The 16,799-nt window shown below is 40.4% G+C and overlaps 2 protein-coding genes across 2 annotated transcripts in view; both read left to right on the top strand.

The window, feature by feature from the left end:
• LOC140242486 (nuclear pore complex protein Nup107-like) overlaps nucleotides 1–7,957 on the top strand; it is a 33,556-nt gene extending 25,599 nt beyond the window's left edge. Inside the window, exons 22-24 of the mRNA XM_072322218.1 lie at nucleotides 70–183; nucleotides 2,245–2,412; nucleotides 4,618–7,957. Of these exons, the coding sequence (XP_072178319.1) occupies nucleotides 70–183; nucleotides 2,245–2,412; nucleotides 4,618–4,725 (390 nt within the window). The 3' untranslated portion in view covers nucleotides 4,726–7,957. The remainder of the gene's footprint in view (nucleotides 1–69; nucleotides 184–2,244; nucleotides 2,413–4,617) is intronic.
• Nucleotides 7,958–12,887: 4,930 nt separating this feature from the next.
• On the top strand, nucleotides 12,888–16,366 carry LOC140242788 (uncharacterized). The gene is made up of 3 exons (XM_072322545.1): nucleotides 12,888–13,821; nucleotides 14,974–15,091; nucleotides 16,147–16,366. The coding sequence occupies exons 1-3, from the start codon at nucleotides 13,542–13,544 to the stop codon at nucleotides 16,334–16,336; spliced, it is 588 nt and encodes a 195-aa protein (XP_072178646.1). The 5' UTR covers nucleotides 12,888–13,541; the 3' UTR covers nucleotides 16,337–16,366.
• The last annotated feature ends 433 nt before the right edge of the window (nucleotides 16,367–16,799 follow it).

Genomic DNA, 16,799 nt, shown 5'->3' with positions numbered 1-16,799 from the left:
GTAGTGGGTGGCAGTGCTTGTGTCGAGCCATGACCCATTTCTGTGCTTGGTTTCTTGGACCCTTCCCAGATGGAGCTGGACCGTTGGCAACAGACCCTCATGGTCCAGACCAAGGGCGTGTCAGACACCATCTACAACGTCCTCCTCTTCCTGGATGGAGGATGGATGGTGGACCAGAGACAGGTCAGTGGACTCGACTCGTATCATTTGTTATAAAAGCATACCCTGGCCACAGTTAGACTATGAAAAACTATGCATAGTTTACTTCCCATGATAACTTCCCCTAGTTTTGTTATAAAAGCATACCCTGGCTACAGTTAGACTACGAAAAACTATGCATAGTTTACTTCCCATGATAACTTCCCGTAGTTTTGAGCATGTGATTACACTACTGATAAAACTATGTATAGTTTACTTCCCGAGAACTTTCATAGTTTTTAGCACGTGATTGCACTACCAACAAAACTATGCGAAGTTTGAGCGATGTGAAATAACCTATTGTTTTGGTCTTTCACATGCATGCTCTACACAGGCAGAAATGTGCACCCTCCTTGAATATAAGAGATGCAAACGCGCAACAGCAAGCAAAGTAATGCGCAGCGGGCCTTAACATCGTGAAGTGGATGTGATTATAAAGGCATGACAGACAAAATGTCACTGCCATTCCAGAATGCATGCAGCACACACATATTCTCTACTGTATTGTCGGATGCATGCATTCTGCCTGCATTCAGAGTGCACTACCTTTTGGTACTTCAAGGACAAGTCCTCCTTCCTGTACATGTGGATTGAGTGAATGCATTGATATTAGTAGAACACATCAGTGAAAGTTGGGGGGAAATCTGACAATCCGTTCCGAAGTTATGAATTCTTAAAGTATCTGCACAGTCACTGCTGAATAAGAAGACTAACTACTACAGTGTTTGATGTCACATGTGTAGAATGATAAAGGAAAATATAAAGAGAATTTCACAAAATTTTATTTTTTGAAAAAGTGCATATTTCATCGACTTGACACTGACTTTCTTCATGTTAAGGGTAATATTATCCCCCCTGCCTTCTGATAGAGGCTAGTCAAGTATTCTTTTATTATGCAAGAAAAGTTAAAATATCTTAATTTTCCTAAATATTTTCTTTATTTTGTTGTACACATGTAAGATCACAAGCTGTAGTAGTCTTCTCATTCAGCAGTGACTGATCAGAAACTTTAAAAATTCATAACTTTTGATCGCATTGTCTGATTTAATCAAACTTTCAATAATGTGCTCTACTAATATTGCTGCATTCACTCAACCCACATCTCTATGAAGTTTGACTTGTGCTTTAAAATCCCTTTTGTTACCTGAAGAGAGGCAGCCAGTCGCATTCCAAGAATGGGGGCGATTTAAATGCTCTCTTCAATCCTGGTACCGTTAGATTTTGACAGACAATATACCCAGTGGCATGCAATACTTGAGTATTTTCGGCTGCACTCCCGTAATGCCCGTCATATTTCAGGGCCCAATTAAACCGACCTTTCCCCAACAGTGGCCAGAATGGGTCAGAATGGACACATTCTCAAAGGCATGCAATTGAGATTAGAATGTATTCTGGATTTCAATTCTGAATGCCAGTGATAACTTGCCTAATGTGCCTAAACTTTTGGAAGTTTCAGCCCTGTGTGGCCACTCTATACACCAAACAATGCAAAGTCTCGTGGGAAGTGAGTAACTCGCCAAGTGTAAGGAGGAAGTTACACAGGAAATTTCTGTGATTCTTGAGAAGTTTGCTGTCAGACTGTCCAAACTACACATAGCAAAATACCGGGAAGTATAACTACAGCCTAGTTTTGTGTAGTTTTACCAGGGCATCATACACAATACAAGTATTCATCCTTTCTGTTACACTGATCATGCCATTGTTTTATCATGTTGTATTGTCTGCCTTTTTTTTTTCTTTTTTTTTTTTTACATTGAAAGATCTGTGCCCATGCTTCCATGGGAGAGCATTTCAAACGATCCCCTGCTGTAAGATAAGGAATGTTAGCATGCATTTTAATTTCACAAATTTAGCAACAGCCAAGATTTGTGAAATTATAATGTACACAAAAGTTCTTGTCTACACTATATGCATTGAATGCCAATGACAATTCACGAAAATTTCATGCCGTGAAATATCTTGGTTTACAGTATTCCATTATTGATGCTGATCCTTGGATAGATTACTGATGCTAATGAAGAGTATTAATGCTGACCTTTGACACAGGAAGAGGAAGTTGACGAGGTGCGCAAGAACCAGATGGAGAGGCTGAGACAGCTGTGTCTGCCAAGATTGTGTCTCCTGCTGCATTCTGTCCTCCATGCCACACAGCAGTATAAGGACTCTCTCGTCCTGGCTGACATTGTGGCGTCTGAGCAGTACCAGCTCTACACGGTATGACCTCATGCCTCCCTTCTGTGCTTATTCTGGCAACCAAAGCATTTGTCTTTCAGACTTATGGACTAACCCCCCTTTCAGATGGTAGAAGAATCTCTCTTTTAATCATGATTGTAATCTCTTCAAATAATTGTGATTGTAATTGAGACATTTCCAGCGTCTGAAAGCAAATCATTGTAATCTTGATTCTATAACACTGATTTGCTTAATTCGTGGTGAGCACTTTCCATCTGAAAGACCTGACCTCCAAAATGTGATTGAGGAGGCGGAGTGTAGCTTGACCCTTTGTTTTCTTTTCTTCCACCCACAGACCATGCAAAATGTAATGCAATCTTCCTATGCTGCACTTACCAGTGCACGCTTTGCAAATTTGATGGACAGGTCATGAAGTGCGTATCTCCAAATTCAAATCAAGATTACTATCGTGATTCAGAGGCATGATTACAAGAGAGATCTTCCTGTTACCTGAAAGAGCTCATTGCCAATATTGTTTTAGGATGCCAGTCCTGTAACCATTAAAGAGTTATACCAAGGTTGTGTATGTTTAGTGGAATATATGTACACACACACACACACTCATGTTCCAGTGTTTATTGAAGGTTAGAAAACTGTAAAGATTATACAGCATTGCCCAAATTTACCCTCCTTGTGTTATTCTGCCCTTTATGATCTCTGACTTTTTGTAGGTAATATGATGGTGCACCGCATATTTATGTCTGTCGTGAGAGGAATAAATCATAGTAATGGTGGTAATTATGATGATGTATCATGGTTATAGAGTGCGTAACACCTTTAAAAGGTTTCTACACACTGTGTCCCTGTCTGTGTAAATCTATTTATGCATCTATTTGTCCATTCATCTCTTGCTATATACATGTATATATTTATTTGTCTATCACTCTTTATCTCTATTTATTGGCTCACCTGAGCCAAAGGCTCAAGTGAGCTATTGCGATCGCCCTTCGTCCGGCGTCCGGCGTGCGTCGTGCGTACACTTTTTACATTTTCATCTTCTTCTTGAAAACCCCAGGACCGATTTTCATCAAACTTGGCAGGTAGCATCCCTAGGGGGTTAGGAACTCAATTTGTTCAAATGGGCACCATGCCCCACCCAGGGGGCCCCCAGGGGGGCAAAACCCCCCAAAATTAAGGAATCTTTAAAAATGTTCTTCTCTAGAACCACAAGTGATGGAGCTAAGTTAATACTATGAGTTCGTATATTGATGACTGTAGTTTCAAGTTTGTTCATGGCAGAATCAGGGGTGCCCCCCTTGGGACCTAGGGGAGGGGGGTGAGGAGGGGTCCTAATGGGGCCTAAATTGTACATTTTTATCTGCTTCTTTAGAACCCCATTACCCATTTTCACCAAACTTGGCAGGTAGCATCCCTAAGGGGTTAGGATCTCAATTTGTTAAAATGGGCACCATGCCCCACCCAGGGGGCCCCCAGGGGGGCCCAAACCCCCAAAATGAAGGAATCTTTAAAAATCTTCTGTAGAATCAGAAGTTATAGAGCTAAGATAATACTATGAGTGAGTACATTAATGACTGTAGTTTTGTGTTTGTTCATAGGAGATCCAGGGGTGCCCCTCTTGGGGGCAGGGGTGGGGGGGGGGGTGGTTGGGAAGGTCCAAATGGGGGCCTGAATTGTACATTTTCATCTTCTTCCTGAAAACCTCATGATGGATTTTCGTCAAACTTGGCAGGTAGCATCCCTCGGGAGTCAGGATCTAAATTTATCAAAATGGGCACCATGCCCCACCCAGAGGGCCCCAGGGGGCCCCAATCCCCAATAATTAAGGAATCTTAAAAAAATTTGGGCCCTTATTGTACATTTTCATCTTCTACTCGAGAATGCCTGGTCAAATTTTGGTAGAGCTGTGAATAATTTAGATTAGTGACTGCGTGAAAGGTGAACTTGCGATACTCGGGTGAGCGCTAGACCCTCGGGTCTCTTGTCTATTTATCTACCTATTTATCTGCCTATCTCTGTCTATCTATCTATCTATCTATCTATCTATCTATCTATCTATCTATCTATCTATCTATCTATCTATTTATCTATCTATCTATCTATCTATCTATCTATCTATCTATCTATTTATCTATCTATCTATCTATCTATCAGACTATATAAACACATATTTACCACACATACAAACATGCCTTAAAAATTGTTGTCTGATTCTTTGGCTGCTTCTAGGTCTTCAGCAAGCCAGAGCTCAGGCAGCTTCTTTCCAAACTACGAGAGTCTTCTCTTCAGCTTCTTGACCAGAATCTGGACGCCCTTGGATACGAGATAGCCTCATGATGACAGTCCATGTGGAACATCCGGAGCAAGACAGCACCCTGAAACCCATAGATACCAGCATCTGGGCACATTCTGAACAGAAAGGGCACTCTATGCATAGCTCCATCTTTCAGAGATCACCAGAAACTCTTACTTCAAGCTCAAGTTAGATTGAAATATTTGTGAATCAGGGCCTCAGACAAGTTGATACATATATTTGGTACTTTCTTGGTTTGGGAAGCTAAAACTCTGTGTGTGGCAAGTGAAATGTCAGAGCACCTGCATATCAAATGTGGACAATTGGCCGATTTCCTGTCCGGGCCAGTTAAGGAAAGGCTCTACTTGTAATCTTGTGTTATAGTATGCCAAAGTCTGAACATCAATGCAAATACTTGGTTTTTAATAGAAAACCACTAAAAGAGTGTATCTCAAGCAGAGATATTGACCACAAACTGTTGGTGTTGGGAAGCCATGTTGCAGGCTGAGGAGAATGTCTTGATAATTGGACTGCCCTACAAGCTGACTTTGTGAGTGTTGTGAAATAATACGCGATTCATGTGGACCAATGGCCCAGATGCATTTTTATATGAATAGGATGCATGGTACCACGTAATACAGGGAAACTTCATTAAAACAAGCTGCCTCAGATCACTGGAATTTCCTCTTTATACCTGGGGTTCAAACAGAGGAATATAAATGGAATGGAACATGCAGAGTTGCCTCGTTATTTCAGGTATCTCCCAATATGCACCCTCGTTATAACAAGGTTTATCCGACTGGCAGACAAACTTGAGATTTGCACTATGAGGGTATTAAAATATAATTGTGAAAAATTATCATGTTCAGTTTTGTTCTGTTTTCGCATACATGTACAGTAGTTTGTGTGATGAGCGTCTGTTCATAATTATGAACGACTCCAATTTACCGTCTCTGATCATACTAAATCAAGGAAATTATCTACATTTAGTAGACATCAAACCAGCTGTGGTTCATTTGAGAGTTTTGACATAATTTGCTTCTATATTGCCCATACAGAATAGGAAATGCATGGTTTATTTTTCAAAACGATACAAAAAGAAAATGTAAGAATTCAAATGTTTGAATCAGTGTGCGTGCTGCTCTGCCTGTGTATGATGCATAATTTGTCTAGAGAGACATAAAGTGGGGTAACAAGACCTTGCATCTCAAATTTGGTGAAAATCACTTTTTTTTTTCATGAATTATCAGATACAATTAGTTGAGTGTCTGAATCCTAGTTGTCTCACCCCAAAAAAGAAGCCACAAGGGCATGTCAAAGGAAAGGCGATCCCTTTGTTATAGTGCTTTGGCTGCCATATTTTTTCACTCATGAATTTTGACATTTTTGAGATACGAGGTCTTGTCTGCCCAGCATCGATAAGGCTAAACCAAGGTGTTCATCTTTTGTTTCCAGATTTCATGTAAGAGAGATACTGTATATGCCAAATATATTTAGTGGGTCTGATTTCTCGGGGAATCGAGATGTCCAGACCACCTCACCTATATAAAGCTAGATTGCATAGGTTCTTAGTATCATAATCATCATTTGGTGAAACTTCTACCATTTTTTATTTGACTTTACACTGTCAAAGTCACCTTCAGTGAAGTATTGAATGGCTCTTAAAAAGACATTCAGAATTTGATGAAAAGAAACGAGCTGAAATCCTTTACAAAGAGATGCTTTGCATGCAGTACTTGAGAGGACTACTGTTTAGTCTCAACTCTTTATGTGCCACGTTCGCACGTCCGACTCAGTCAACGGCGTGCCAACTTCGCATATTCTGCTCAACAAACAAAGCCGCCAAAACCGATCGATAAATCGCTAATCCCGCGGCACAATGAAAGCATTTCTCGTGCTTTTGTTCCTCTCATTATACGGCTTGCATTCTATGTGGTGATTGACTATCAAGCGGTGTTCCCAACTAGATTTGCTCGTACATTCTAAGTTTCTGTCACGGTTTTATGTGCAAAAGTCATGCCTTTACAGTAATGTAGCAACTGGTCATTCAAAAGAAAAATTAAAAGTAGATTCGTCATACAATTTATATTGAAACAAAGCTTGGCATTCCTCGTTAACTTTGCCTACTATTATGCCCATCTTAACAGAAAGTTGTAGAAGTTATGCAAATTGGAAAAACAGAATTCTTTCTCAAAGCATGACTACCTTTGTGTCTCAGAATAACGTGGCACACAGGGGGTTTCCACCATGGCACATAAAGAGTTAAGAGTATAGGATTACATATTAACCAAATTATTTTTGTACACATACTACTTTAACAATTGTCATCGCTGTCACGGTTTAAGTTGGCAGAAGTAACTTTTGTTGTGTGTCTGCATCGGAGCTGCCCGGTCTTCATAATGCAGGGAAAAGTTCCCTGAAAATTAAAGACCTAGTAATATGGGGAGACAATGCAGTGGGAAGTTGGTCCTACTTGGATATACAGTCAACCTTGTCGAAGTCGAATCTATTTGGACTGAAGAAACAACTTTGACTTAGAGAAAACTTAGAGAAAATTTGACTTATGAGGGCTTAAACTCAAGAGAATATAAAGAGAAAGACTTGAAAAGACTTTTGTTTTAGGCACGTATTCGATTTATGCGAGGTCCACTTGAGCAAGGCTGACTGTATCGGGAAATCCCCATTAATGAACTGTGTACAGCTTTATCACTGAACTCTACGTAGCCACACATGCAGCAGAATAATATCTCAACTGGAGTTGGATATTATTTGTTAGCATATGCATCAGTACACATTGGCTGACACTAAATTCTAGTTGTGGCTTTCAAATGTACCCCTGTGGGCAGCGAATAGAAGATTGATTTAATCGGGCCAACTCTCTCTCCCCCATGCTACTGGGTCATTATGATATCTCTTGGTTTTCTGACAAGAGATTTAAAATTATTTCTGATCCAGGAATTTTTTTTTGTGCACATCAAGATACAGGTGTACATGAAACATGCAAGAATCTCACTGATTACACTTGGAAACTCCTTGATGTTGATTAGTGAATGTTGACAGCTGTGGTATATTGTAGAATTGTGCACAAGAGGTGGATGTGATCCCCTCATACCTTTTTTTCCAAGTAGGCCCATCAGATGGTTTTACTGCTGCTTAGAGTCTGGAGATGCATTTTTTTTTTTTCAGTGTGAAATTGTAATATTTGATAATGTGTAAGATAATCCTTGTATATAAACTTTTGTTCATGAATAGGAGAGAATAAATTGAACAGACAACGAGGATAAAATGAAACCAAACACATGTGTCATCATTTTTCAGTGTCTAGAGAAAAGCATATGAAGTATGTGTATATGTGTGTCTCTCAGTCTGTTTTGTATGTTTTGCTTTGTACTTTAGTTATTTATCCTTTATTTATTCTTTATTAATTCATATATTTCATCTAATCAAAATGGTGGTATACCTATTTATCTATCTATATAGCTTTGTGTATGTGTGTGCGTAGAAAGATAAGAGTGAGAGAGTCTGAGGGTGGGAGGAGGGGGGGGGGTGAGGAACTCTTGTTACCCATTCACAAGTCAAACGTCCATTTTATACGAAGACGTACGGAACCTCAAAAAAAAAAAAAGTTTAGGAAACGTTCTGAAAACGTTTTGAAAACGTCGACTTAAAAAACGTCGACTTCGTCTTTAATGAATGTTTAAAAACGTTTTTATTTGGTCTGCTACGTATTCGTCATTGGTTTCTTTATCATGAATATTCATGCCTGTTTATATGAATATTCAAATAAAATACAAGATTCGAATACTAGCGGAAATACATGTAGATAAAAGACAATGAAATCTAAAGATTTATGCTGTGTTCAAACTTTCTGTGTTAAAAATAAACTTACCTACGCTATTATTCAGTTATTCACAATTTCAAATTGTGTTATGAAGAGGTATTTTCATATGTTAATAGGCCTAATTATGGTGTGTGTCACCATGTCTTCATGCATTACAACATTTTGCTAGTATATAAAATAATGTGATACAGATTCATCAATTGGGAATATGATGTAAGGTGGTAGAACATTAGGAACTGGTTAGGACAGGATTATATAGAATTAGGGTACATTAATCCCAGATTGTGCCTGTATAATCTCATAACTATATATTTATACCCAATAAAAAATAAACATTAGACGTTCTTACAAGGTTTTCTGGACATTCTAGACGGATATGAAAGGTTCTCTAAACGTTCTGGAACGGGTCATAAGACTTTTAGACGTTCTTAAAAGCGTTTTGTAACGTTCTAGACGGTTTTCAAAGATTTTCTGGACGTCCACAGAATGTTATGAATATTCTTGAAAGGTTTTACTGACGTCTATAACGTCCAAAAGGTTTTCTACAGGTCCTTAAAAATTCCGACAGGTTTTTTTTTTTTTTTTTTTTTTTTTTTTTAATGTTTAAAAATGTTCTTGTAACGTCCATTTCAAACGTTTCAAATACGTCGAAAACCTTCCACAAAAAGACGTTCTGAAAACGTTTTGACAAAACGTCCAAATAATGAACTTGGAACGTTTCAAGAATGTTCAGGAAAAGTCCAAATGTTAGCTGGGATGGTATAAGGGCCGGGTTGATGTGCTGTGGACAGGGGAGAGATATCCTATTAGTTTGCGTCAGTATTTGGACGACCACAGGAGTTCTTGCCGCCGATGTTTTGTTTCGTTTTTCCTCTACACCGGTAAACTGCTTAATCCAGACAAATACACTTATGATGAACCAACCAAACACAAACATTTGTGCCGCCACCCATTATTTTGCTCCGTCAAGGCGTCAACACCATTGTTCCACCGATTTCACACACTGTCCATGACTGCAATGTCTTGCAAGTTGCTTCTTTGATGCATTGTATAGGTATTTTACCAATAGTCTTCCCCTATTGACCGATTCTGTGACGCGCTATGTGTATTTTTGGCATGGGCAGCGCCATTACTGCGGTGTCTCAGCCGACCCCCCCCCCTTCTCTCTCCCCACCCCTCTCACGCGCGCTTAATGAGAAACTGATGCATGGTTGTTTTAGCCAATGGGCGACTCGTACTGAGTGCGCGAATGCTTGCTTAGTGCGCGAACCTTTGTTACAAGTGCGTGATAAACATGTTGCCCGTGGGGTGGGGGAGAGCAGGGGGGTCGGCTGAGACACCGCAATTTGAGCTCATGGCTGCGCCCAGTGCCATAAAATGTCTGCTGCCCTCAACGAACCCGAATCGGTCAATAGGCCTACCTCACTGCAATGTTTTGCTTCAACGAAGTGTATTTAGTTATACAAGGGGGTGATGTTCGTTATTCCGAAGGTTCGTAAATCCGAAAAAAAAGTCGTTATTACAAAGGTTCGTTGTTGGAAACACAAAATTCCGATCCGTATATATACCTGCAGGCTCGCTTATCCGAATATGGAATAGGTTTCCTTAATTCGAGCATTATTTTGCTGCGTAATTCTGATGGTTAGATAGTCTGAAGGAGAAATAAGATTTGTTATTCCGAAGGTTCGTCAGTCCGAAACTGATAAGATTCGTTAATCCGAAATATAGACAGTGCTTAATAACAAACCTTCGGAATTACGTACCTTATTTCACTTTTGGATTTACGAAGTTTCGGAATAACAAACCTCCTTCATTTTCGGATTAGCAAACCTTTGGAATAACGTGAACCTCCGGCCCAACGAACACTCGGAATAAGTACCCTGTTTCATATTTGGATTAATGAACCTTCGGAATAACGAACGTAATAGTTCATTGAATACTAGTAGGGCCTACAACACCCGACAGCCAACCAAGTTCCACCGCTGCCGGAAATGGGAACAAACATCCATGCAAAATCGATTCATCACCATGGTCATTTGGATTCTTTTTGTTTGTTTGTTTTGTTTTGTTTGTTGTTGTTGTTGTTATTGGGTTTTTTGTTTTGTTTTTGTTTTGTTTTGTTTGTTTGTTTGTTTGTTTGTTTTTTGTTTTGTTTTGTTTTGTTGTTTTTTTTTTTGGGGGGGGGGGTAAAATTCTATTCAGTGTTAGTACTGTTAGCAATAAAACGATCCACCAGCGGGCTGCCATGTGTAGCTTATGGTTCAAGAGGCGGGGGTGGGGGAGTGTGTAATGATGGAATTTTGGGCAATAATTATAGTCTCATGGGCGGATCCATGAGGAATCGGGATGGGGTGGGGGGGCTGGGGAGGGCGGAGCGCAATATAAAAACAAAGGGGGCGCACGTGTCCCCTTCCATTTCTTTTTCTTTTTCTTTTTTTTTATCAAAAAAAATAAAAATAAACTACGAAGGGGCGCGCGCCCGGTGCGCCCCTCCTGGATCCGTCACTGAGCACATGCAGTCCATGGTACAAAATACAGTCTGCATAAAACAATAGGCCTATTATTCAGTGAAATGTGTATGTTCTATTATGTGTTCTCATTAATTTCAATAGGGTCTAGCTCATTAATTTCCTTTGGAACTGATTGATTTATTATACATTTTGAACATGTTCAAAATTTTTCGCTGATCTGAAAAAAAAAAAAATCCCGCTTACTCCGTCGTCAGAGCGATGCTGCTATGAAGGATGCTTCCTATTTATAAAGCGATCCCTGTATACGCTTTTCCCGCTCTTTCCCAATCTTATGGATCGAGATCAGGGGTCCAGATCGTGACAGTGGAACGGCAGGGGGCTTAAGTGCATCATTTAAAGTCAATTATGTCTATATTTACTCCAAAGCAAGAAGTCTTTTAGTTTCCTTTTTCTATTCTACAAGCAACCAATTCCGGTCTTTTATTCATTGAATAACAACAGTGTTTTTCTCTCTCTCTCTCTAAAAAAAAAAAAAAAAAAAAAAAACTCTCAAAATGCGACTGTTTAAAACATGATTTTTTTTTCTTCAAAAAGTCCTTACCGTGGGGGTAACCCGGCTCTCCCACTAATTACCCCGCCCATCGCAAGTTGGTCGCTTCGCTCCCTTGCCGCTTGACCTTGATAGCTGAACGGGCCATAGGCACTTTAATTCAAAGTCAAAAATCACAAAATAAGAGGTGTGTCATTTTCTGTTTCTATTTTATAAGCCGACCAACCACGGTCTTTTATTCATTAAATAACAATGTTTAAGCAAGTGTTTTTCCTCTAAAAGTGCTCTGGCAAAATGCGACAGTGTTAAACATTACTTTTTTTTCTTTTCAAAATCTTATCGTAGGAGGGGGTTACCCCTCCTACCTCCCCACTCCCCGCTCGGTCGCTTTGCTCCCTCCCCGCTCTGAGATCGTGATAGTCGAAGGGGGACCATTCAAAGTCAGTATTTCTAAATTGTCAGTTACACAAAAAGTGTTTCATTTTCCACTTTAGATTTTGCAAGCAAAAAAAAAAAAAAAAGGGGGGGGATGCAGGCCGTTTATTTATCGAATTGAGGTCATCGAAATAATATGTTTAAGTTAGTGTTTCTCCTCGAAAAGTTCTCTCAAAATGCGACTTATCAACATGATTTTTTCCTCCAAAAAGTTCGGGGGGGGGGGGGGGGTAATAGTAGATCGAATTCCCCCTCCACCGTACCGGGTGCACCCCCCCCCCCTTCAACATCCTGGATCTGCCACTGCTTATGTTTGAATATTTTGTTGGGCGTGTGACAAAACTCAAATTTCCATGTTTGTGTTTTTAAACATAGTTTGACATACAAAGAAATGAAATGAATACTCCAGTAACTATCTAGGGTCTAAACACAGTCATGATTATGTCACATAGGCTAGGCGCGCTCATTCATTTTAAACAGGTTTGTGTCTCATTTCTGGCAGTATGGTGCAAATCAAAAAGCCAGGTCTAATAAAATCGCCAGCACCTGGAATGGAAAAAGCGAACCTTGTTTTTGTTTTGTTAAAACTACTCATGACCTTACCCAATTCTCGAAGTACGACAGGTTCACAGCGAGAGTTCAATCACCACCATTTCAGTTCTCAGCTTACACAGGGTGAGTTTTGGTCTGACAACACAGCACCATACTGAATATGCATGATATCTTTTCAACAATGTTATGAATATGAATGAATGCAAAACACGAGGGTACGGTGTCGTACGTGAGATTCACGCCAAAACAGACGTTTAGACCCAGCTGGTGCACGCTTCGACCGACCTCGCGATCGTCCATGCTCAGACACTTTCCCCGCACGTTCCCCTCGTCAGTTGCAGGTTCCCTGATCCCCGATCCTCGCGACTGCCTCGCCTCAGGCCTGCATTAGCATCCCGGTGAAATTTAGGAAGCTGCTGTACAGCTTAGCTCGTCAGATTTTGGTGATCTAGGTCATAGTACGACTCCGTTTTGAAGTAATCTGCCAAGGTAAACCACATCACTGCAGCTGGGTTCCATTTTAGGCGACGTGTTTCACGTGTACCACCACGGTGCGGTGGTTTGCTTTCAACAATAGACGTAGTCTACGTGCATTTTACGTGAATCCATATTTTGACTAGGGAGGTGGGAGCTAGACCTTGGGTGACAAACAGAGACATTTTCGGAAATCTTTAACTCTTGAAAACTGACCAGATTGGCTTTTGACATTCATTTTGTGCTTGGAAATGCTGAAGACTAACGTACCTGGTCGAAGAAGTTGGGAGATCAGCATTTACAAGGACGGTGCACGTTGAACAGCGTCTTTGCCCTTCTTGGCAAGTTTCTAACCATCAACGGTGCAACGTGAAATGCGAGGTTTGTTTACATCGTAGCGACCCAGCCAGTCAGGTCTAACGTTAGTAGGCCTACTAATAGTTAATAGTCTAGTAACATTAGATAATTGTAGAGGCTCGAGACACCATTTGGTTGACTTTTCACGTGCCAAACTTACACACATTTCTAGAAGGGACAATGCAGTCATCAAGATTCTACCCACTATTCCGCGGGACATTTTCTTCGTTGCGAGCAGTCAACAAGGCTGGTGGTACAAGAAATGTTTCACTGGCTGCCTACCGAACCAGCAACGCAGTCCCACAGAGTCGCTTGGGGATATCCCAAGAACTCGGCAGTCAAAATGTCTGGACCAACCCGCGTCTGCAGTCATTCAGCACAAGCAGAGCTGTACTTTGTGATGCACAAAAGATCAGTCCAATCGAGAAGCAAGCTGCAACCAAAGAGCCTGTAACCAGAGGTGAAAGTCTAAAAGATTTTACTAACGGTTACATTTAGGTTGTCGGTCATAAAATTCTCTACTCTGAAAAGTCCTAACATTGTTACTCTTCGATAGATTTAATTTTTAGAGTGGCGAATTTTATTGTCTTGTCATCACTAAATGTGCTGCTCTGAAAATTGTTCTTGTCTTCGTTAATGATATACATGTAGTAATTGGGTAAATTGGGTAATTGAGTAATTTAGATACTGTAGATGTCAGCTAGATGAACCTTTTAAAAGAGTCTAGATTCGAGTTAGAATCAGAAATCTTTCTTCACTTAATTCCTACAAGATGAAACCCCAAACATTATCGTGATTAAGGATTAACCCGTGACATTAAGTTGTATTATTAAGTTAGGATAAAAAGTGTAGTATGGTTTAAAGTTGAAATTCGGTGTCAGCTGTTGTGCATACATCATCAGATGTGAAAGAAAGATATTGTGTTATTCAGAGGGGTGAAGGTTCAGCACCCTGTGTGAGTTTGTCTCCCTCTGGCAACCAGGGACAGGCTTGAGTGGTGGTAGTGTGCTGCCCGGAAAGCAGTAGATGACGGGTTCGAGTTTCACTGTTCCTTTTTTATACCTCCGCCACAAAGTGGTGCTGGAGGCATTATGGTTTTGTTGTTGTTGACATGTTTGTTAATTTACAGGGGCCTGTTTCATAAAACTTGTCATCAGTGACAACTGCCACATTTCTATGACAAATTTGCTCTCAGTCAATCAGATGCAATGATTTCAGTAGCTTGTCACATCTATGACAACTTGTCACTGATGACAAGTTTTATGAAATTGGCCCCAGATCAGCAGTTGCGATCTTAACAAATTTAGTCTGTAGAGGAAGACAAATTGAAGAAACTCACACAGTGAATCTTCAGATGTGTTCATAATGCGTGTCACACTCGGTCTCAGTGCTACATTGTACATGTATCTTTTGTAAAGCAAAGATGCTTGGCCTCTGCCAACAAAACACATCTCATGCCTTTGTTGAGATTAGTTGAGCTTATAGTTGAGCTTAGATATTTCCTACAAGTACTTGGAATTAATTGCATTGATGTGATACCATGAAAGATGATTCATTTGTATTTGTTAATTTTATTTTTGTTGATGTTCTTGTTACTGTTGTTCCATTTCAGTCCAAGGCAGCCCACAGCATGAACACTTCGGTGCCAGAGCAACATCCAACTTCGACAAGAGGCTTCTTGTATTCTTTGGGAAGTACAAAACTGTCGGTGAAGTGCCTGATACCGTCTCGTAAGTCAGTCAAGCGTCCAAATGACTCGTAGCCGTCATGTACATGTATGTGCATTATACTGGAAACAATACGATGTAGAGTAGAATAATAAGGCAGATGTAGGGGGATCTGTGGTCTAGGCTGTGGACTCTTTGTTATGCCATTTTTATTCATTAAAGCAGCTGCTCATCCTCACGGTCCACGTTGTGACCTGATCCTGAGAATGTGTTTGCCAGGAGAAGAAAAGAGTCCCGTCCAGTTGCTCTCAGCAAACAATTTTTCCCATTCAGAATATTGAGGAGCATATGCGCAAATTATGAGTGCATAAACTTTTGACCTTTGTTGTTACCAGAGGGCAATCAGCCAGGACTCTTTCTTTCTTTCTTTTTTTCTTGATGCCATCACCAAACTTGATGCATACGTACAGTAAGGTTTAGCAGCTTGAATTAGGGCATTGATCTCAAAAAGACTCAAGAAGCTAGACTATTAAAGGGGGCTGTCACTCATTCATTTCTACTAATTGAAACCATCACAACTTGGATCTTTTCAAGAAATCCTTCCCTTTCTGTGCCATATGTTCTGTCCTCTTGATCAAATGTAATGGACTGTTTTCCAAAGGATCTTAGATTTTGAAGATTGGTGTGAATGTAATATCCTTAGACCCTTTATTTTTTTACTCAAATCACATTCACAGGATATGCAAAAAGGAGGAAAGGCATTGCTGATGTACTGTAGCTTGTAGATGTACTGGTAACACCATTTGATGTTATGAAAATGCAAGCTTACATGTACTTCGTCAGATTTTCAGCACATTTATTTTACCTTTGAAATGTGTTGCTCATCTGTAGAATGAACATGGAAATCTCATGTTTAAAACATACAGTGTACGCAAGGTAGTAATCTAGGTTGGCCTCATTTTGATAAGTTAATGATTTATGTGGACGATATAGAACAGCCCTAGCCCTTGGATAGATTCTTACTCTGATGTTGCGTAGTAAATTAAATGCCTCATCATCAGCATTGATGTTCACTCCCCCCCCCCCTCCTTTTTTTGTTTGCCATTTATCTCCACCAGCGTTCACTTGGTGAACTCTATGCGCAACAAGTTCCGCATCTACGTCAACATCTTCATCGGCATTCTCACCATGCTGGGCTGCGTGGCCATGATCTACAGGGGGCACCAGAGGGCCGGCAAGGGGGAGACACTGGCCGAGCAGAACATGCGTCGTCACCCCGACCACTACAAGAAGCAGCAGGAAGCTTGAACGGAGGAGCCGTCGAAGGCCGCAGGAGCTGACATACACACACACATGCCCTTTGACCCATATGCGCTCATACATGTACGTGGCGAGTTGTAAAAATCAAAGGTCTGTGTGGGCTGGGACATGTAGTATTTCTCAATGCAGATAATCGCATGAAAGGTTCCATAGGTGACGATCACAATCTCCTTTCTTGTAGTTTTATTTGGGAAGAGTTGCATGGCATGCATCCTGTAGATTGAAAAGCTCCAGCTGAAGTATGCTTTGGAGTGTGTTGTATGACTTATCCTGGAAAATGATGGAAAGAAGATTGCTAGCTCTTCTTCAGTGCAAGCTGCAGTGCAAAATTAAGTGATAATTATTCTTCGTATTGTGCCAAGTTTGAGTGATCATAGTCTGCGGGATATCTGTCGCTTTAAAGCATTCGAAGAAGCAAATCATTATACATGTAATTAGTATCTGAAGCTGC

This window comes from Diadema setosum, chromosome 19, assembly GCF_964275005.1.
Source record: "Diadema setosum chromosome 19, eeDiaSeto1, whole genome shotgun sequence".
NCBI classification, from domain to species: domain Eukaryota; kingdom Metazoa; phylum Echinodermata; class Echinoidea; order Diadematoida; family Diadematidae; genus Diadema; species Diadema setosum.
Note: the sequence above shows the minus strand (reverse complement) of the source record. Positions and strands in the feature narration are given on the sequence as shown.